Source organism: Anopheles moucheti, chromosome 3, assembly GCF_943734755.1.
Source record: "Anopheles moucheti chromosome 3, idAnoMoucSN_F20_07, whole genome shotgun sequence".
In the NCBI taxonomy this organism is placed as follows: domain Eukaryota; kingdom Metazoa; phylum Arthropoda; class Insecta; order Diptera; family Culicidae; genus Anopheles; species Anopheles moucheti.
The window spans coordinates 58,373,915-58,393,953 of record NC_069141.1 but is presented as its reverse complement, the minus strand read 5'-3'; the positions used below and the strand labels follow the sequence as shown (position 1 = coordinate 58,393,953).

The 20,039-nt window shown below is 43.5% G+C and overlaps 5 protein-coding genes across 6 annotated transcripts; 2 read left to right on the top strand and 3 right to left on the bottom strand.

The window, feature by feature from the left end:
• Positions 1-718: 718 nt before the first annotated feature.
• Positions 719-1,953, top strand: LOC128302256 (cell growth-regulating nucleolar protein). The gene has a single exon (XM_053039039.1). It carries the CDS (start codon positions 822-824, stop codon positions 1,908-1,910), a length of 1,089 nt encoding a protein of 362 aa, XP_052894999.1. The 5' UTR covers positions 719-821; the 3' UTR covers positions 1,911-1,953.
• LOC128302257 (FAD-linked sulfhydryl oxidase ALR) lies at positions 1,902-2,795 on the bottom strand. Its single transcript, XM_053039040.1, has 2 exons — positions 2,243-2,795; positions 1,902-2,181 (listed from the first exon to the last, which is right to left on the bottom strand). The coding sequence occupies exons 1-2, from the start codon at positions 2,635-2,637 to the stop codon at positions 2,019-2,021; spliced, it is 558 nt and encodes a 185-aa protein (XP_052895000.1). The 5' UTR covers positions 2,638-2,795; the 3' UTR covers positions 1,902-2,018.
• A 643-nt stretch (positions 2,796-3,438) lies between these two features.
• On the bottom strand, positions 3,439-7,722 carry LOC128303813 (cytochrome c oxidase subunit 6B1). The gene is made up of 2 exons (XM_053040884.1): positions 7,605-7,722; positions 3,439-3,961 (listed from the first exon to the last, which is right to left on the bottom strand). The coding sequence occupies exon 2, from the start codon at positions 3,916-3,918 to the stop codon at positions 3,688-3,690; it is 231 nt and encodes a 76-aa protein (XP_052896844.1). The 5' UTR covers positions 3,919-3,961; positions 7,605-7,722; the 3' UTR covers positions 3,439-3,687.
• LOC128306027 (pre-mRNA-splicing factor 38B) lies at positions 3,975-7,577 on the bottom strand. The gene is made up of 3 exons (XM_053043710.1): positions 6,511-7,577; positions 6,206-6,444; positions 3,975-5,823 (listed from the first exon to the last, which is right to left on the bottom strand). The coding sequence occupies exon 3, from the start codon at positions 5,801-5,803 to the stop codon at positions 4,463-4,465; it is 1,341 nt and encodes a 446-aa protein (XP_052899670.1). The 5' UTR covers positions 5,804-5,823; positions 6,206-6,444; positions 6,511-7,577; the 3' UTR covers positions 3,975-4,462.
• A 580-nt stretch (positions 7,723-8,302) lies between the features above and the next one.
• On the top strand, positions 8,303-18,842 carry LOC128300650 (uncharacterized). Of its 2 annotated transcripts, XM_053036777.1 has the most exons (9): positions 8,303-8,404; positions 8,702-8,925; positions 9,005-10,586; positions 12,646-12,816; positions 13,513-13,810; positions 13,875-17,526; positions 17,604-18,184; positions 18,250-18,381; positions 18,441-18,842. In XM_053036777.1, the coding sequence occupies exons 2-9, from the start codon at positions 8,787-8,789 to the stop codon at positions 18,564-18,566; spliced, it is 6,681 nt and encodes a 2,226-aa protein (XP_052892737.1). In that variant the 5' UTR covers positions 8,303-8,404; positions 8,702-8,786; the 3' UTR covers positions 18,567-18,842. The 2 variants fall into 2 exon arrangements, with proteins under 2 accessions (XP_052892737.1, XP_052892739.1); XM_053036779.1 differs by lacking the exon at positions 8,303-8,404 and having other exon boundaries at positions 8,636-8,925.
• Positions 18,843-20,039: the final 1,197 nt, after the last annotated feature.

Below are 20,039 nucleotides of genomic sequence, written 5' to 3'. Positions count from 1 at the left end.
ATCTGGGGTGTCTTGTAACAATACAGCGGAAAAATACACCATGAGACCATGTTGTGTGTGACTTTGCCTTAGTAGAGTGTGCTTCCTTGTGCACTGTCTGCTATTGTATGGACGTCCTTTACATGATCTCACCCTGTTAAGGTATGATTGATCATATTTAATCGTTTTACGATGATATTGACCTTCTAAAGAATATTTTGTTAGCATGGGATAGTCCTGTTGCCTAATCCTGATTGGTTTTCAGGTGATTATGAATCATACGGCCCTCGGCCGTCATAATGGAAATATAAAAATAAATAGCATACCTTTTTATTGCGGTTTCAAAAGTTCTAACTGGTACATCAACTGGAACTGGTCAACAGCACAAACAAGGAACTTCCGATTCACAAACAATGATTCCGAACCGATCAACTGAACTAATTGCACTGAATATGATTCCAAACTGGCGCCAAATTGGATTAGCAGCCAATAATACATCAGCTTAATTCAGCACGCAGTATGCAGAGGATCGTTATCCTTTTGCCTCACTATATGATAATTGATGCTTCCACTTTGCACGACCATTTTGTTTAGGTTTTTTTTGTGGCAAAAATTGCTCAATTTACTTTGAACACTTTTGCTATGTTCGACCACGGCTTCATGCCGGTTTTGACGAGATATGTCAAAATGACATTTCGTTGGACAGAAATGCCAATCGGCTCATAAACATACGAAAACATTCACTACACGTGCGCTTCGTGCACCAAATTTGCCTGTTTGTGAACATTGCGACGAGAAAAACTAAAGAAACGCGTGACAAAAGAAAACAATTGCCGTAAAAAATGGTGTTCTTCATCTGTAATTACTGTGGAGAATCACTAAAAAAGCAGGTTGTAGTTAATCATAGCTATCGATGCAATCATCAAATTAACGTATCGTGCATGGACTGCCAGAAAGATTTCTTGGGCCAAGCGTACGATGCACACACTGCATGCATCAGTGAAGCGCAGAAATATGCCCCCGCAGGATATGTACACGCCGTAACCAAGGGTGTCAAGAAACAGGAAGACTGGATCAGTAAGGTACGGTCAATACCGGAAAAGCACAATGGTCTGTCTCGGGGTGTTATGAACGTGTTTGAAATCATTAAGCGGAACGATAACATACCGCGCAAACAGAAACCATTTATAAACTTCTTTCTAAACTCGAACCGAGGAACAAGCAGGCGTGATGTAGAAATGGCTTGGAACCTCATCTCACAGGAAGCTCAAAGTGGTCAGCAAACGCCGGCCCAAACAAACGGTCAGGAAGCGAAGCCAAGCTTACCATCGCAGAATGGTACGTCTGATTCCAAGAACAACGGTGTAATGCAAAAGGAGATGGAGAAAGAAGATGCACCGGTAAAACAAAAGAAGGAAACGAAACCAAGTTTCGATAACGATGAAGCTCCTATAGAGAAAAAGCAAAAGAAATCAAAGAATGCACCAGAAAACAGTTCCGAAGAAAAAGAACCGCAACCCACTAAGCAGAAAAAGCGAAAGACGAAAGACACTGCCGAAAATGGACACGAAGAGGAAGAACAACTTCCAAGCAAGCAGAAAAAGCGCAAAACGAAAGATTCTTCACAAAATGGTAACGAGAATGGAGAAGCATCACCGGGGAACGAGACTAATGTTGGTGATGCCAACGCGGTACAACAGGAACAAAACGGCGGTGGGGAAAAATTCAACTTGGGCGAAGTAATTCGCACACTTCTCACTACACAAAACAACGAAATGAAGCTGTCCAAGTTAAAGAAGAAGGTTATGAAACGCTACCAACAAGCGACTGGCGAAGAAGTCGATGGTAAGTTCGAGAAAAAGTTTCAGAAGAAAATAACCAAGACTGGCTTCGTGGTGGAAAATGATACCGTGCGATTGATAGAAGCTTAAGAGAAATATAATCTAAAACATATGAACGTGTTATCATACAAAAGAACAATACATTTGTGTGTGTGTGTTTTTTTTTTTTTCAAATCGACATCCGAGCGCCGAAACGTTTCAATCACAGGACCCGTCCAACCAACCATCTCGCCATCGTTCGTTCACCTTCGTGCAGTCGAACTCGGGTTTGCCCAGTTTCACGTTCACTCGATTGTGTATCCGGCAGAGCCACTGGGATAGGGCGTGTTGGGACTTTGTTTCCGGTGGCATCTCCTTCAACCTGCAAATACAATTAATCTATTTAATCATCTGATGACTTGTACATTTGGGCGGTGTCTTACTCTAGCTGGAAATCCTTCGCACAGTATTCGCATGGATAGAGCTTTGAGAAGGACGTGAAAAACGTTCGCACATTCCGTTCATCCGTTTCGGTGGGAACCGTTGGATAGTAAGCAGCAACCGTATGTAGTAACCCCCAGGTGTATCGTCCGAGCTGTTCCTTATCGAGCGGGCAGTTCGGTGGCGATCCACTGCTCCGATCGTCGGTGCTGTCCGTTTTCCGATGCGCTACATCAGAATCGGAGGAAGCTTTTGCAACGCTGCTGGCTCCGGTACTTGTACTAAGCGATTTACGTTGCTGTTTCGACCATGATTTAAAATCCATACACGTTCGACAAGGTGCCGCCGGTTCTTTGCCATTCTGGTGGTGGTTCGGTAGTGGTTCTGCTGTAGGCATTGTTGCCACAAATGGATTAATAATTTAGGATGTTGAAATGTTTACGCTCGGCACCGTTTTCAGCGCTGCACTGCGATGGCGGGCACGGTAACATTTGCTTCAACCGGTGGGACAATGTGATGTAATTTTAGCACCACGAAACGTAAACCAAATTTCCATCCAACTCTTTGACAGTTGTGACAGGTAAACAAATGGTTTCGGGTGACCAGATTGAAATGTCAAACAAAATATTTCGAACTGTAAACACGAGCTCAGTTCGATTCGTCAATTCAAGGAGTTTACAATGTAATCTGAAAGTCCTTTTTTAAAGGAGCAACTAAAAACATTGTTCTAGGTTACATATGTTGCTTAAACTTTTTTAAAAACACTTCTCTTAGAAACATGTTCAGGCTGATATTAAGATTAACATATATCGAGCATGTTACCCAACCTAGAACTTCTGTGCTAAATGGTGCAGTTCAGTAATAACAGTCAATTCAGAGTTAAAAGCATTTTAGCTGCTCTAAGCATAACACACGAAAGAACCGAGAGTAATGATTTACAGTTCATCAACAATTCAATACTTTTTGTACTACTAATAGAATAGTTAATCAGTTTGATCCTGATGACTAGTGCTAGACAAATCATTGTACAAATTAATATTTACTGAACTTCCTCACGTCAAAAAGGAAACTTATTACCGATGTATATTGAAAACAACACGTTAACTACTTTTATTCCTTCATTTATACGTACTTTATAGAGATGCCTTCGTGGATGTTAAAGAGTAGAACTTAACACCTATTTTCTTTCAGAGCAACTCACATAACAAATTCGAATTTCTCGTGTTTAACGGTACAGTTCTCTTTAATAATGGGTGTATTTAAATTTTACAGCGCGCGTCGCGCCACGTAGATGGTGGCGAATGGCATCGTAACACACGCTCATTCATTACCGGATTTTGCGGTTGAATTTTTACTTCTGATGGTTTACTAGCAAAGCTGCGTGCAAGAGATCCGGTCGTCACTCATCACACACAGTTGTCGGCCAAATCTTCTACGGTCGATTTCTTTAGATACGGCCGGCGAAGGTGCCCTCCTCACGCTGGGTGTCCCATTTCTCAACCCACGAGTTCGGGCACATCGACGAGAAGACGCCTTTGAAGTACTTGCATACCTGATCGCCCTGGCCCTTTACCTTCTCGCAGCGATGGAAATCCAGATAGCTCTGGTAGCAGTACTTGGTCTGGTTCTGGTTGGGAAAACGCGGATCGAACGGGGCTGTCTTCGGTTCGTACGCCATCACGCTGGTTGTTGTCGGTCGTCGGAAAGTGACGCGAAAAACACTAGATTCCAGAGAAAATATCGTCAAGTTTTGTTGTTGTCTATGTGTATATACCCCGCACCAAAGGGAGGATGGTGGGAGAAAAAGTTGAACAGCCGTGTGCGCTCTATTTCCTATCCCCAATAAAATTATGTGTATATATTGCCTGCACTAAACAGCAAAATATCATTTGCACCTAAGCAAATGATAGCACTTAAAGGGTATGCAATAAAACCCTTGTTGCGAAGATATTTGAAATTCAGAACCTTAGATAACCTATGTACATATCTAAAGGCCGACATGCCAAATACAAAAACGAGAATCTTTTAGTTACGACCTTTCCATGTTTCACTCAAATGTAATACCAACTTCATCACACTCCTTCAGCAACGTGGAGCAGAATAGAAACATTATTCCGAAAAAGTGTTATAAATAACAAAATACCCCAAAATTATAATTTGCTTTCTCCCGAGACAAAAACAAAAACCTTCCAAAACTGATGCTCTGCCCATCCGCATTATCCTTATTTGACCAGGGGACGCGTTTTCGAATCTGCATCACAAGAAGCACTTTTGTACTTCTTGACCTCCTGCAGGTAAAGCGTCCAGGCATCGTTTGGCGCGTCTGTCGTCGACTCTTCAACCGGTCGAACCTTCTTAACCATTCCAGTCTTCAGAATCTTTCCACCTCGCCGCCGTCCAAAAACGGGCAACACCGGTGGTGGAGGTTCCTTGTCTATTGCCGAAGATTTCACCACCTGCGACACTGCAGCCGTAGGAACGGTGGGACCCATTTTAAATGGACCCGCTTTTTGTGCGACGAGTGGCATTCTCGGTAGAGCGGCAGTAGGAACCATCATAGGTTTCACACCCGGCGGAATGCCGGTTGCTGTGGTCGGCACCAGCATGGGAACCGTCGCTGCATTGCTGCCAGTGGTTGTTTGCTGTTGAAGCTTCTTGAACATCTCCAAAAATGAACCGTCGTTTGCAAATCCGGTCATTGATATAGGGGCTGGTGCATCGCGCTGTGGTTTGGCTGGTGGTGGATACAATTTACCCTCGGCTGCGAGGTGTTGTTGCAACTTTTCCTGCATTTTGCGCTGGAACTCGATGCGTTCTTCCTCCGTTTGTATTTCGGGCACATATTCTACTGGTTGCCCCGAATCATTTTTTGGCAAAAAGCTAGACGAGTTCTGTTTTCTAGTGAAATGTCCAGTGAAATGCGTTCCAGTGCTCGTCCTGCTACCGCTACCCGTAGCTTTCGAATCATCCTGGCTATCGTCTTCATTATTGGATGCCTTTTCTTTATCTTCCTCTTGTTGCTGTTGCTTCTTTAATGCTTCCTTCATATCATGCTGCCTTCGCAGGTTTGCCAGCTCTTGTTCGATTTCCGCCGATAAACGATCCTGTACCGTACGCTCCGTGCGGGGCGCATCACGTGATGCACGATCATCCCGTTGCGACCGATACCGATCACGATCACGCGACCGTGATTCTTTCGATCGTGACCGGCTACGTTTGTCACGGCGATCACGATAATCATCCCGATGGTCGCGATAATGATCCCGATACCGGCCCCCATGGTCTCGATCCCGGTGATCACGATCGCGGTGCCGATCACGATGATCCCGGTGGTCACGGTGACTTCGTTCCCGATCGCGATCTCGATTGGAACGATGGTGATAATCGTCATCGTAACGGTTGTCGCGATCCCGATTCGAGCTCGAATTATAGCTACGTTCTACTGCATTGCGGCTGCTGCCCTGTTTCTCGGCGTGTTGATGCTCGGACTGTTGACCATCACCATCACCGCCAACGCCCCCTCCTCCTCCAGAGGTCATTTCTTCGTCTTCCTCCGGCATCATGTTGGAAGGGACGGAATATCCTGGAAGAGTAGCGTACACTACCGATAAGCGTCCAGTTACTGAATGTATAAGCGATCTATCGCTTCCTTCCTGCTTGAAGGCTCTAAAATAGCCAGGAAAGCGATCACGTACGTCTCAAAATCGATCATGGCCAAATGGATGCAGTTCACCCTCTAGATTTGCCGCTCAGCCACTGTAGCTGTGAAACTGGAGCAAAACCCTAGAGGGTAAATATGCATGCTTTGTACCGCGTTTTATCGCATCGTAACTCATTTGATGTTGTTTTTTGGCTAGGTTATGATTACATTACCATCAAATATGAATGTGAGTGTGAAAAATGCAACTTTTAGATACATAGTTAATAGTAGGATAGATAGGATTAAGGTATAAAAACTACATTACTCTTTCCGTGCTTGTGCGGTGAAGCTTCTCTGGCTTACAGCAAACTCTTTAGCAGATGTCTCGGGAACGCTCGTTGCTGCCCGCGAACGATGTACCGGCCGGTGATGGGGCCAGAGAACCCTTATTCTGGCTGAAGGAATGCGAGTCTCGTTTTCTTGAATCCCTCTGTACTTCTGCTCTTAATATCTCCCCCGCTCTTTGTTTACTGGTCGCGGTTTTTTGTTTATTTGACAGATTGCCTGAAAAATATTTACTTAAACGTGAATTTTTCTTCGAATATGGTTAACGTAACAGCAAATAATTACTCTCGGGATTTTCAGATCTAGAGTCGTAGAACAATAGGGAGTCCGACCGTTGCATTTGCGCTGCACATGCAACTTTAAGTGATGGAAGGACCATGTTTTTTTGTTCTAGTGGCCCCATTCCACCCGCTCTGTGCGCTTTTCTCCAATATCAACATCCATATATGCATTCCAGCGCGTTCGTTCGTGATGTAAAAACGCGAGCGGATAGGGATGGATCTTTCGACCCGTAATTGGACATAGTAGTTGAGAACACACCAGGACAGTCGCACCGTTTCAAGAGACGAGTAGTTTTCGACGATAGTAGTAGGTCCATGGGACGCCTGGATGGCGCAGTGTGCTGTGTCTCTCCGCCGCCCATGTCATCCTTTGCATTTTGCTTTAAACCCTTTTTAACGCTTTGCCGCTGAATTGTTGCCCCTTTCACTACAGTATGCCCCACGTCTAGTTCATTGGACAGTTTTTAGTAACATAAAATGCCCCTTTCAAACGGTATTTCTATCGTTCTGCTGTACGATGCTTTGGTGCCACAGCTCAAGGCAACTTACATAATCGTAGCAACAAACGCAAGCATTTAACATTCAGGAACTCACTATCATTGTTTCTAATGGCTACAATCTAATGATAGATTTTACATTCGTAACTTTAATTGGAACCTGCCGTAAGGTCGTCCGCTTACGATCCACTTTGATACCCCAGTGCACAAATTATGTAATTTTTCCTTTCCTCGTTCTACAAGGAATGGCCCGGGACATACGGGGTAGCTGTCAAAAAGGTGTCCCTCGGCCAACAACGAATCATCTTTCAGCTGCACAACTTATTCTATCAACCACTTCGAAACTGCACCAACCAATGTTCTGCAACACTGCGAGACCCATCGAAAACGGAGGAGGCAACACAACAATGATGTACGTAAGATTTTTTCTCCGTTCCACCATGTTCTATTTCCACCGATCGCACCAACAACCCAGCGCAGATTTGCCTGTCCTATTGTAACCCCCCTGTGCCTTTCTGTTGCTGTCCCAAATGAAGGAAATAGTGCACACACCGGAAGGCTGTCTGTTTTGCGTTCGATGAGAATTGAGCGGAGCAATTACCTGGAGCTAAAAAGGAATAACCACCGGTCGCTTTTCTTTCGCTTCGACGATGAAGACACAACTTCTTGCTGCGTACGAGTTGCGATTTGCTCGGGCACAGGTGACGGATGAAAAAAGGCTCATGGATTTTTCAATATGGCGGCTGCACTACCAAGGCTGCTGGTGATGGGATGTGCGATGGGAGAGCCATCGTTTTTATATCGTTTACCAAATGAGTTTAATTTGAAGTTGTAAAGTTGGCACCACTTTTCATTTGCATCGTTCATCAGCAGAAAAATCATATTTTTTCCAATACTTTACCATGTTTCATTGCTACGATATTCTGCTCAAGTAAAAGCATTCTCTATTTGCTGCATCTTTCTTTCCTCAATTCAATTTGTCACACCTTATATGTATGCATCGCAGCCTGCAAGTATATTATTTTGCGAATCGGAATTATAAACTAATAATATCGTTCATTTTACAAGAAACTATGTAATACATTAAATTTAAGAAAATACAGAGTATCGTTTGTGACATTCACCGATAAAATCGATTCGTAATTATTTACGCACCTTGTGCTTGCGTATTTTCATCAGCGGGTATTTACTTGACAGCAAGTCTATGGAAAAACCTTTCTTGCTGTCTTTTATCGTTTTCCCATCAAATTCAATTCAATTGCCACTGTCGGTAGCGGTCGTTTTACGGCATTTGCGAAACATTTTTCCGTTTGTGTAGTCAGGAGTACAGCCAACAAAAGCTTTCGTCTGTTATGCGGTGCGTGGAAGTGTTTATCGTTGTAATTTAATGTTTGTATAATTGTACGTGGTGTGGTAATATTAGTTCTATTGTAAGGATAACCTCCTACCTCCTAGTTGTTGCATATAAAAGAAATTGTGCGAAAAAAAAACAAGTGCGTAAATACCGTAGGTGATCGTACAAAACACTCAATCGCTGTAAAGGTGACTTCTTTGATTGTGCAGATTTGTGTATTCGAGTTTTTCCTGCCTGATATACTGCGAGAATCTTTTAGTCGAGCGTGTGTTCCCGTTTATAAAATGGCTACTTGCAGCTAATACGAAGGATACGCCATATTATTTGATCCTTTTTCATTGCAGTGTATCTGTACATACTATGAGAGAAGAGTCTACCACGGTTAAGTAAAGCATTACAAAATATCGACAAAACCATCATCGAAAGATCATGTCGGATAATGTGAAAGTGTCGATAAAAGTGCGGCCACTCATTAAACGAGAGAAGGACAGCAAACTAGCGTCACAATGGCGCATCCGGGATAATACGATAGTATCGATCGACGGCAATGGTGATCCGTTCGTATTTGGTAAGGATGATACGTTCTCACTGCCAGTTATGCTTCTGTTTTCAACTTCCCACGTCATTTTGGCTTTTTTCTATTATAGATCATATCTTCGACGAAACCGTATCCACCCGAAAGCTGTTTGATACCGTTTGCCGTCCTGTGATTCTGTCTGCGCTCAATGGCATCAACGGAACGATATTTGCGTACGGTCAGACTTCTTCCGGTAAAACGTACACCATGATCGGGAACGAACGTGAACCAGGCGTGGTAACGTTGACGGCGAGTGAAATTTTTGAACAAATCAAAAAGATCAAGGAACGTCAGTTTCTGATACGCGTGGGTTTCATCGAGATCTACAACGAAAAGATTCACGATCTGCTGAACACTGCGAACACGAATCTGAAGATTGCGGAAAACCAGTGCGGCGATGTGTCGGTAAATTCGAAGGAATGCATCACGAACTGTGCGGAACAGATCATACAGCACGTGGAAGATGGTAACAAAGCGCGAAAGATTGGAGAAACGCATATGAACGAGCGGTCTAGTCGATCGCACACGATTTTTCGGATTACGATAGAATCAAGAATTATTAGTTCCACGTCTGGTGACGGCAGTATGGATAACGAGGCGGTTCAGATCGGTATTTTGAATTTGGTAGATTTGGCTGGCAGTGAGCGAGCAGATCAAACCGGTGCTACTGGGTCCCGATTTAAGGAAGGTGTATGTATCAACAAAAGCCTTCTGTCGCTTAGTTGCGTGATACAGAAATTGAGCGAGAATTCGGACAAGCAGTTTATCAATTATCGTGATTCGAAGCTGACGAGAATCTTGCAAGCGTCGCTCGGTGGAAATGCGGTTACTTCCATGATCTGCAACATAACGCCGGCCGTGGTGGATGAAACGTACTACACGCTAAGCTTTGCGATGCGTGCCAAAAATATCCGGAACAAGCCAAAGGTGAACGAAATTCTCACCGATGCGGCCATGATGAAGCGGCTCGAGCGAGAAATCAAACGGCTGGAGAATGAGCTTCGTTCGGAGCAAAACAAGAACAGTAAAATCAAAATGCTGAAGCTACAGAATGCCATCACGCTACGCACGAATCAGTTCATTAATTCGAACCAAGCACAACAGACACTGACCGACAACGCGCGGCGCCGAACGTGGTGTCCGTCTACGTCGGAAATTCCAAGATTAGCTGCTACCCAACGGCCTACTCCGGACGCGATGAGTGAAGGGCGAACCCTGATGGGACCTCCCGCGACGTTTATCGGTGGGCAGTATCTTATGACCATGAACGGTGCAACACCACAGATTGCCATTCGCACAATGTCGGCCGATGAGGACCAGTTTCCGAACGCCAGCGGTCCTGTGGATGGGGGAGGTTTCTCTGCAACGTTAGCACTAATGGGAAACGATGAGTCGCAGATTAACTACCGTGAGTTACTCGACAATAAGGACTTGTTAGCACGACGGATACGCTCCATATCGCCGGATGGATTGTTGAATCCGTTCGCCGTCGAGGGCGATGAATTTGTACCGGGTGAGCAAATAAGCTTTGGACGTGTATCCTTATCGCCACTGGCAACCATCGAACGGGAACTTCACACGCCGAAGAGCCTGCGTAGGACGCGTCGATCGTCTGCCGGTGATTCCCCGTCACAGTCTTATTACGAGCAGCGGTAAGTTTGCATTGACCTCGACCTAGGAAATGTTTTTTTTTTTCATTTACCGATGATCGCATACGAAAAGAGGATCTGTTTCGTTGCTACTGCCCTTCCTGCTGGCGTGTGTGTAAATTGAAGCATGCAATGGAACATTTGTTTATCGGAGTAAAAAAAAACCTTAAGCTTTATCCCATTCTAAATCCATTAAATTATTGCCCCCGAATCTGTTCATAAAATCTGACGACTCATGTGTGCGTCGTGTGTCGTGTGGCTTGAAATAGATCCAGTGCGCTGAAAATAATATGGCTGGGCGGTTGGTCGCATTAACTGCGGCGGGCAACAGTGGATTTAAGCAATGTTGTCTACCGTACTGGTATTGTACGCACTCTACTGTACCAGAATCGTATGGAGAAAAGGTTTACGCGGCTCTAAAAATACGTTTCCGTACAGAGCTGGCAAAGACCAAATTTTGATCTATTTTGTTTATTTGCTCAGTTTACGACGCGCTGCTATTTGAACGATTACGATTTGTTTTTTTTTTATTTCTGCATTTAAATGGAAAACAGAAGACAAATAGGATTTTATTTTAGATAAAAGCTACAGTATGAGATGTGATGTACATGTTTGCTGCTCTAGCTCTGATCGAAATATGGCTCAGTCTATCAGTTCGCTATCGCGTTTTTGAAATGAGGAATCCTCGGGAAATTGGAATCCTCGGGGTTTGGTGGTTTCCGTCAGGGATGTGTTCGGTACAGGTTATTAGCTGTAAATAGAAAAAAACTGTTTGTTATCTAAAATTCTAGTAGCTTATGCCTTAAAATCTAATTAATCTGCGTCATTCGAATTCGGCTCACGGCGCAAGAGCGTGCCGTTTGCTTACATGTAAATTGCAATTGCATCGATCATTCTCACGCCAAGTGTGAGTTTGTAGGTGAATTCGTAAACAAAATTCTCTCTGTCTCGTACTCACTCTTCATCCGTTGAGATACTACCCGTGAGAAGCGCGTTTCGTTGGCAACGCATGGCCGAACAGCCGCAGTGTTGCGAATAGCGCGATCGAAGCAAGAAGTGAACGTAATTCAGCGGTTCACTCACAGCGTGCGCGTGCACCGTACTGCGTGTGGGGAGGTTGTGCAGGGTGTTTTGTTTATTTTGAGACGACGTACACGTTGAGCCAGAAGGTCGTGTTACGCGCAGTGTTCATCAACTCTACTGTGTGTTATCCGGTGCAGCACACTATAATCGGAATATTCGGACACAGATGGTAAGTTAGGCGGTGTTTTATTTGTAATCAAACGCCACAAACGCATCTGAGCGCTGTGTTACAAAGAGATGTTTATGAGGAAAACCACATACGTTGAGGATGCCTTTTCTGATTGAATTTTACTGTCGGCGATAATGTGCTGTGATCTATTATCTTCACCTACCCACCCACACCATATCAGTGCAGTGTCGTCACCTAGATAAAAGGTGATTTATTAGGTTTCATTCTACGACACGTTGCGTCTTTTGCTACTCAATCACTCCCAACACACTTCCAAGACGTTAGAAACCAATGTAGAAGAATGCGGAATGTTGACACAAACATTCACAAACGAAGCCGCACTCAAACACGTTCAAACCGTGGCCAGTTCTTTCTGCACAGCTGTATATGGTGGAGCCGGTTTACGAGGATGTGTTCTTGATACGTACGGGAAGAGATTGCATACAAAATGCACGACGCACAATGTAAGCGATTCATTTTCGGGATTTCGGGACAAGATTAATACTGCGCCGAGTAAACTACGCGCAAGGGAATGTCGAACTCTCTTTAACTGCGACGCCCTTTGCATCGCCCCACCTACGTAAGCCTCCGTAGGGTTTGTTGCTGTTTCTTTTCCCCCCTTTTTAGGGCAGTTCATTCCGTCGAGATCGTATAATAGTTGCATTACAAAACATCTTATGGGTCAACGATCGGAAATCTCAACGATCTGCCTAACTGACGCGGTTCATACGGATCGCACGCTTCGAAATTCTTCCCTATGTTTATTGTTTTACATTCATGACATATTTTTCTTGATCATTTCGTATGCAGGTGCCGGGAGTTGGAACAGGAACTGACCGAGTTGCAGGAGTTCACCAGGCTAGAAAACTTAGTCGAGAGGAAAGATCTGAAGCAAGAGCTCGTCAAGCGTGAAGCAGCTCTATCGGATTTGAGAAGCAATCTCGATGAGAAGGAGCTTCGCTTGGTTCAGCTAGAGGAACGGTAAATATCACTGGCATAGAAAGGACAGTATTGTAGAAAGTACCATTTCGGTATCGGTAGGAATGATTTTCTACACGATTTTTCGCTGGTACTTGCTTTGATCGCAAACTGATCGGTGTATTTGTGTGTTGCTGCTTCTCCGTCAGTTTGATTGCGGAGATGATAATGATCTCTGTCAATCGATTGCAAGGTGGTTTAAGTGGCAAAGTAAAGCAAAACACCGGTTAGTGATAATTGACCTTAGCACATAGCGATGCTTGAAAATGGGTTGGTAGATTTATAAATATTATGTTTAACATACAAGCATGCCGCATGAGTGAACCAGAATGGAAAGTTTGGAAATTACAAGATTTTAATTTTTTATTAGAATGGTTTACAATGTAAAAGTAATTAATTTATGATTTGTGTACCATTTACTAGAGTAATTAGAATATTTTTTCGACATTAATCTATTTTTTTATTTTTATACACAACAAGATTAAAAATTTATATATATATATCGATTTTTGTTATCATTGGATTAATTTAATGGCATTTTTTTAACCCTTCTTTAAGCATTAGTAAACCATACTGTTTGATCTGCATTGCTTTTAACTGAAACAATGTGCAATGGAATGTAACGCAGCGCAACGGTTTTGTATCGTTAGACCTGTTCTTTTCCCTTTACTAATGCCCTACCTTGTTTGCCGAACGTAGATGCACCCATCTAGAGATTGAACTGAAGCACCAGATGGCAGCAGTGACCAAAGCAGAGCAAGATGTCGCTCTAGCTGCTAAGGAACGCCATGCAGCCGTAAAGGAAGCGGAGCTGCATCGCAATCAGCACACTGGCATCGAGTTTGAATTCGAGCTATTCCGGCAGCGGTCGGAAGCCCGAGAGAAAGAACTAATAGAGTCGCTTCAAGAGGCACGCAGCGGTGGAGGTAACAACTCCAATGTGTCTGATAGCTTCAAATTGGATCAAAAGCGAGAAGAAATGAAGCGCTTAGAAATGGTATGTTCAAGTTAGTATGCGTTTGAAATACAATTCTAAATCTGAATCATTTTTCATTTTATAGCAAAACTACGAATTCACGCTACAGTTGGAAGAATGTAACAAACAGATTGAACAGCTAAAATCCTCCTGCATGGAGCACCATCGCAAACTGGAACATGTCAAACAAGCTGTCCTCCAGTACCAACAAACTCCCGCACAGGTGGAGGACGTTGCTCAGTCGCTCGTGAATTTGTTGCGCAAGTTGCTTTTGTCTCAGGAAACAGTATCGGAAACGGCAACGAATGGATCCCACCAGAATGGTTTCCAACCAGCAACATCCGATTACGATGCTAATCGGACGAATGGAATCGATGGAAATGCCACCATTCTAGGTGAGGAGAAAACCATTCAAGAGTTGGTGAAAATCGTCGAGCAGCTCGAAGAAAACATTCAGATACTCGAGCGAGAAAGGTGTTCGCAACAGGAGGCGAGTGATGTGATGTTGGGAAAGTTAAAATCGAAGCTTGAAAGTAAGTACGCATCCATCGAACAACTGGAAAAGGAGCTCAAACAGTGGAAAGAAAAGTTCGAATCACAGACCACCGAATATGATGAACTATCGACTCAGCTTATGGATCAAATGCAGGATAATGAAAATCTTCGAAAGGAGTTTGAATTGTTCCGCAAAAATCAGATGGAGCTAGAGAAGGATACGCAGGCGAAGCGTAGCGAGCTCGATCGTGAAGTTGTAACGTTGCGTGAATCGCTTGAAAAATTAACCACCGAACGAGAAAATTTAAAACATTTGTGTGATTCCCTTAAAGCTGCTGTTGAAGAACACATTTCTCAAGCTAAAACGATCGTTGCAGAAAAGGAGAAATTGTCATTGGAATGTCATGAAGCGAAGATCCTCTTCGATGAGGCCGTTTCCAAGAGGGATGAGTTATCGAAGAAACTAATGTGTTTGAAAGAGGAAACAGAAACAGCTACAAGTGTTGAGCTAGAAACATTGAGGAATGAAATTGTGAGACAAGAATCGGAAATCAACGATCAGCATTCAGCAAAAGAGTTGCTTCTGGAGGAAAATGTACGATTGATGAACGAGTTGGATATGTTCCGAAAGGAACAGGAGAAACTATCCGCAGAAAACATTCTAAAACAATCAGACAATATGGAACGTCTACAGCAGTTGAAGGATAGCGTTGATAGTCGCGTACAACAGCTTGAACAAGAACTTGATTCGTGTCAAAATAAGTGTGCATTAGTTGAAACAGAGCAAGAGGAACAAGTGAAGCGATTTACCGAGGAGAAGGAAATTCTTGCAAAGGTCAATAATGATCTGCAGCTAAAGATTGATGAAATGCAAGTTTTAGTAAAAGAACTGACGGCCGAAAAGTCCAACCAAACGGGTATGGCGCAATTAGTTACGGAAAAAGAAGATTTACTAAAGGAGTTAACCGATTTACAGCAGCAACATGCTGCTCAGCTGGCCCGTGTCGACGAACTGCAACAAAAGTTTAGTGAATATGAAAAGGAAATTGCAGCACGAGAATCTAAGAAATGCGAAGCGTTAGAAATCTCCCTGAAACAGGTGCGAGATGAAATGGAATCCTCAGGCAAAGCACTCGCACAACTAAAGGAGGAAAAAGATGCGGCTGTGAGGCAAGAAGCTAATAGCCGAGAAGAATTATTACACGTTCAGGAAACTGTTAAAGAGCTGGAAACGCATATTCTAGAGTTGGAGCAACAATTAGCGACTACTCGCACAGAACAAGCAATATTGATGGAGAAGCAAAAAGAAGATCGATTAGAGGGTGAAAAGTATCGCAATGAAATGGAACACGAGCTGTCAACAACAAAAACCATGCTTACACAGAGTAAAACAGAAAACAGTGAAATCTTGAATCGGTTAGAACTGACAAAGTCGAATGAAGCACTAGAACAACAGTTGATAGAAAAGGATAACGCACTGGTTAAAATAGCATCGGAGCTAGAAGCTGCTCGGGAGCAGTGTAATGTTACGGAGCAACAACAAAAGACTGATCGCGAATCGTACGATACGATTCAGCATAAACTCGAAGAGGAAATAGAACTGCTGAAGAAAATGGTCGATCAAGTGAGTGAAGATAAAAATCTTATCGAGAAGGAACATTCCGAGTGCAGCATAAGGCATAGTTCGCTTCAAAGTCAGCTAGAGGAACGGGAAGTGGAAATGCTCAAGTACATCACTGATCTGGACAAGCTCCGTGCAGAACAAATACGATTAGTGGGACAACAGAATGACACACAGCGTGAGCTGCAGGAGAAAAACGCTAATCTCCAGCGGGAGCTAGATTCCTTGCAAGAAAATATTATGCAATTGATGAGTGAAAATGAAGCCTTGCTTAAGGAGCAGATTGATGGGGCAAAGACGCAACAAGAGCAGCTCGAAGCAGACACAGACGAGTTGGCAAAGTTGCGATCCTGTCGCGATGAATCCGAACGTTTGGTAGCGCAACTTGAACGTGACCTAGCAACGGTACGGGCTGAGCTAGAGATGGTTCGTAACGAGCTGCTAGAGGAAAAGCAACGGCGGGATGCATGTGAACAGACGGAAAAGGAACGTTCGCGATCGATGAATGAGGAAATGGAACGATTAAGATGTTCTATCATCGCTCTTGAGGACGAAAAACGACGTCTAGAGGAAGAGCAAAATCGTCTCCACGAGGATTTAGAAACAAAAGAAAAACAATCCACCGAACTGGAAGCACTGCAGCAGGAAAAAGAAAATTTGCTCGAAGAGCTGCGTAAAGAAAACAGCGATCTAACGATAGCGGTACAGGAACTATCCGCTAAGATCGTTAATTTAGAAGAACAAATGGATAGCAATGAAGCGATACAGAGGAAAACGATCGATACACTAGTCCGCGAGAGACACGAACAGGAGGATACTGTGCTGGCACTTAAGCGTCAACTTACGGAAGTTGAAGATAAGTTGAAGGATCTCGAAAAGCAGCACCAACAAGTCGACACCGAGCTGCGTGAAGTGAAAGCATCACTTGAGGAAAGTCTAGCGGTACGCTTGCGTCTCGAAATGGACATTGAAGAGTCGTCCGGAGTGCGGGACGTTCTTGAGCGCGAGCTACAAAATCTTAAATGTGATCTCGAGAACCTCGACAGCAAATTGGCAAACGAACGGTACGAGCAAGAGCGCCAAATTTCGGCCAACCTTCGCCGCGAGTTGGACGAAAAGCAGAAAGAGTTGGAAAGCTTTATGGCCACCGGTCGCCCATCGCTCGGTGATGGTCGAGTTGTGTCGGCGCTTCGGCGTGAAAATGAAGATCTGCTTAAGCAACTGAACGAAGCGCGACAAATCGATGGTCTTAAGGGCCGCCAGTTGCAGGAACGCGTTGATGAGTTAGAACGTCTTGAAAGAGAGATAGCGCGACTTCGCGATGAAATGTCGACCATGAGACACGAGTCGAGCTTTAACGAAAAGCTAGAAGAAATAACTCATCTCCAGCAAAAGGTTCAGGACTCGGAAAAGGTACGTGAGGAAACGGTACACCAGAAACGTTCGCTTGAACGTGCATTCGATCAGCTAAGGTTTAAACATCAATCGCTCGCGAAAGAGGTAGATGAGCTGCGACGAACGACTGATAAGGAACGGAAATCTCGTCGCCAGAGCACACACGACGATCGACGAGGATTGCTGTTTAACAGTAAAGAAATAGCCACGATGACGGATCCAACTTGTGAGTAAGAATTATATTTTTGCGGCAAATTGCAATATCTAATATTTTAAATTTGCATTGTTTCTGTCTTGATTTAGCTGCCGATTGTGCCTGCACGGAGATGAACGACAAGATTAAGGAGCTGCGCAACAAGCTTACCCTGAAGGACTGTCAGCTGAACACACAAAAGCTCATCTCTTCCGCAAACCCGCTCAAGAATGAAATAACGGAAATGCGCCGAAAGCTTGAAGATCAAAATCGTGAAAAGTCATTGATCGAGCAAGAGTTACACTCGGTACTACAGGAGCTTGATAGAGAAAAGAAAGATCGCAAACGACACTGTACGCAGTGCATGCGACACAGTCGACAGCAAAACGCTCGTTGTGATAAAGCGGTACAGGCGTATCAACCGAGCGAGAGTCCCTGTGCGGCCGTATCCGTTTCGATTGTGTCCACTGGTAAAAATGGACGGGTGGAAGTTAGTGACACGAGTGCAAGTACAGAATTGAAAACACTGCAACAACGTTTCGACGAACAGCAGGAGCAGTTTGAGCTGCTGAACAAAAAGTATCAAACGATGAAGCAGCTGTGCCGGGTGCGTAATGAAAAGATTACCAGCCTGAGTATTGGTCTCGCGGAAAAGGAGAACGAAAATACTAATGTAAACCGTAGTATACAGGTCAGTGGAAGACAAAGAATATGCTGTTATGATGTTCGCTCACTAATTTTGCTTTGGTTTACCAGAATGAATGTATTCAATTGAAGCAACAACTAAAGGAGGCAGAAAATCGATACGCTCAGATCTACACCAACAGTTATCAGACGAAAGCAAAATCGATCAACAGATCCGATGTTGGTTTGCAGACGGATAAAGACGTAAGTACGCATCCGCTAAATCAGTATCCAAATAAAATTGAATAACATTAACTATTTAGGCTGTTCGAGAAGAAATGGATATGTATCGTGCAAAGTACGAGCGTTATAAGGCACTGTCAGCCCGATTGCTGGAAGAAGCTAAAACATACAAATCAAACGCCCAACGGACGACGAACGGCGTATAACGGCTTCTTACCGTTCGTTTTCATTAGGATTTGTTGCATCCCTAAAAATAGCATAACTTTGTCTAGTCTCGTGCAAAATGGAGTAAAAGTCTTGCACCAAACATTTCGCCTGGTAGGAATATTGTGTATTTTTCGATCAAATACTTAAACAAACCCGTCCGTTCTCGGATCACTGGAACATCCCGTACCGTTGCATTTCCGTGTGCTTATTGAATGTACATTGTTAATTTAGGTGTAGTAAATATAATGTGTTTTTTTCACCACTGCTTTCCTGTACGCCTTATTGTCCGATATTGTTTTGTGTTGCAACGTTTTCTTATTTATTCTGCAAAAAAACATTCTCATTTATTGTTGATATGTCTTTAATGGGTTTATATCTTCTGAAATTGTTACTACATTGGCAATTGTTTGTTGTATCTTGCAATACCTGGATAGCATAAATTGGATTGGTATTATTAAAAAAGCATACATTAGATAGCTTATCGTGCTATTCAAGAGTGTATAAAATGTTGTACCTTTCAATCCTAATCCTAATATTGCCACAAACTGCCGCCAATCCAGCAATCAAATTAAAATCTAAATAGCGTATTTTTTACGATCGTAGTCACTGATTTCGAGCATTTGGTGAAGGATAAGGGCCGCGAATTTTGCTTTCGCAATTGGCTAGGAATATGTAGAGATCATAGATAGGTTTTTATACACTTTTTAGATGATGAAATAGGGAATTGTTTAGCCTTCTTCAGGTAGTCAGTTTTATTTTCAAACTAGATTACGGAGAAATTTAAATTAGCTGAAATGTGTGTTCAGCTGCTGGTACAGTCATGAGTTAAATATTTGCCTATCTGTTGTATCTCAGCAGAAGTGTCTCTTTATCGACCTTGTGGAAGTTGAGTATTATTTGCTAGATAATCCAATGGAATCGTTTTTCTTGAAATTCAACATGAAACAAATTGTCCGTTTTCCATATACCTTCGAACCCGTTTTAAACCTCGCTAGTAGGTTACATTTGCCCAGTTTTCGAAACGATCTCACTAAAATGCTCGTTTATTGAAGGACACTCACACTCATCAATCCCACAAACCGTTCACAATGTAGACATACGCCATACACAGATTTATTTGTTCAGTCGTTGAGACAAACCCGAAACGAGTGCAAAATGAGGAGAATTGCTACGATTTGTTGGTAGCATATTTAGATCATCGTTCCATTCGCATCGAGGCTTAGTCTTGGGATTGACCGTCGCTAGTGAACAACCGTGGTATCCACCGAAAGCTGTACGCTTCTTCATCATGAAACTTGTGGCCATCATCGTAATCGTCGCGGGTCTGCTATCCGTTGCGTTCGCACAAACCGCACGGACCACGTGTCAGCCAATAACCCGCAAAGCACGAACGACCACAGCGGCACCTACGACATAATTTCTCCAGATGCTGACCAATTATCTTGTTGCTCGATACATGGTTTTTATGGTGA

Bases quoted from the DNA above. Each gene is read 5' to 3' on its own strand.
- LOC128302256 (XM_053039039.1), top strand. From the start codon at position 822: ATGGTGTTCTTCATCTGTAATTACTGTGGAGAATCACTAAAAAAGCAG.
- LOC128303813 (XM_053040884.1), bottom strand. From the start codon at position 3,918: ATGGCGTACGAACCGAAGACAGCCCCGTTCGATCCGCGTTTTCCCAAC.
- LOC128302257 (XM_053039040.1), bottom strand. From the start codon at position 2,637: ATGCCTACAGCAGAACCACTACCGAACCACCACCAGAATGGCAAAGAA. The intron at 2,182-2,242 runs GTAAGACACCGC...TTGTATTTGCAG, and splicing joins GCGAAGGATTTCCAGCTAGA to GTTGAAGGAGATGCCACCGG.
- LOC128300650 (XM_053036777.1), top strand. From the start codon at position 8,787: ATGTCGGATAATGTGAAAGTGTCGATAAAAGTGCGGCCACTCATTAAA. The intron at 10,587-12,645 runs GTAAGTTTGCAT...TTTCGTATGCAG, and splicing joins CAGTCTTATTACGAGCAGCG to GTGCCGGGAGTTGGAACAGG. The intron at 13,811-13,874 runs GTATGTTCAAGT...TTCATTTTATAG, and splicing joins AAATGAAGCGCTTAGAAATG to CAAAACTACGAATTCACGCT.
- LOC128306027 (XM_053043710.1), bottom strand. From the start codon at position 5,803: ATGATGCCGGAGGAAGACGAAGAAATGACCTCTGGAGGAGGAGGGGGC.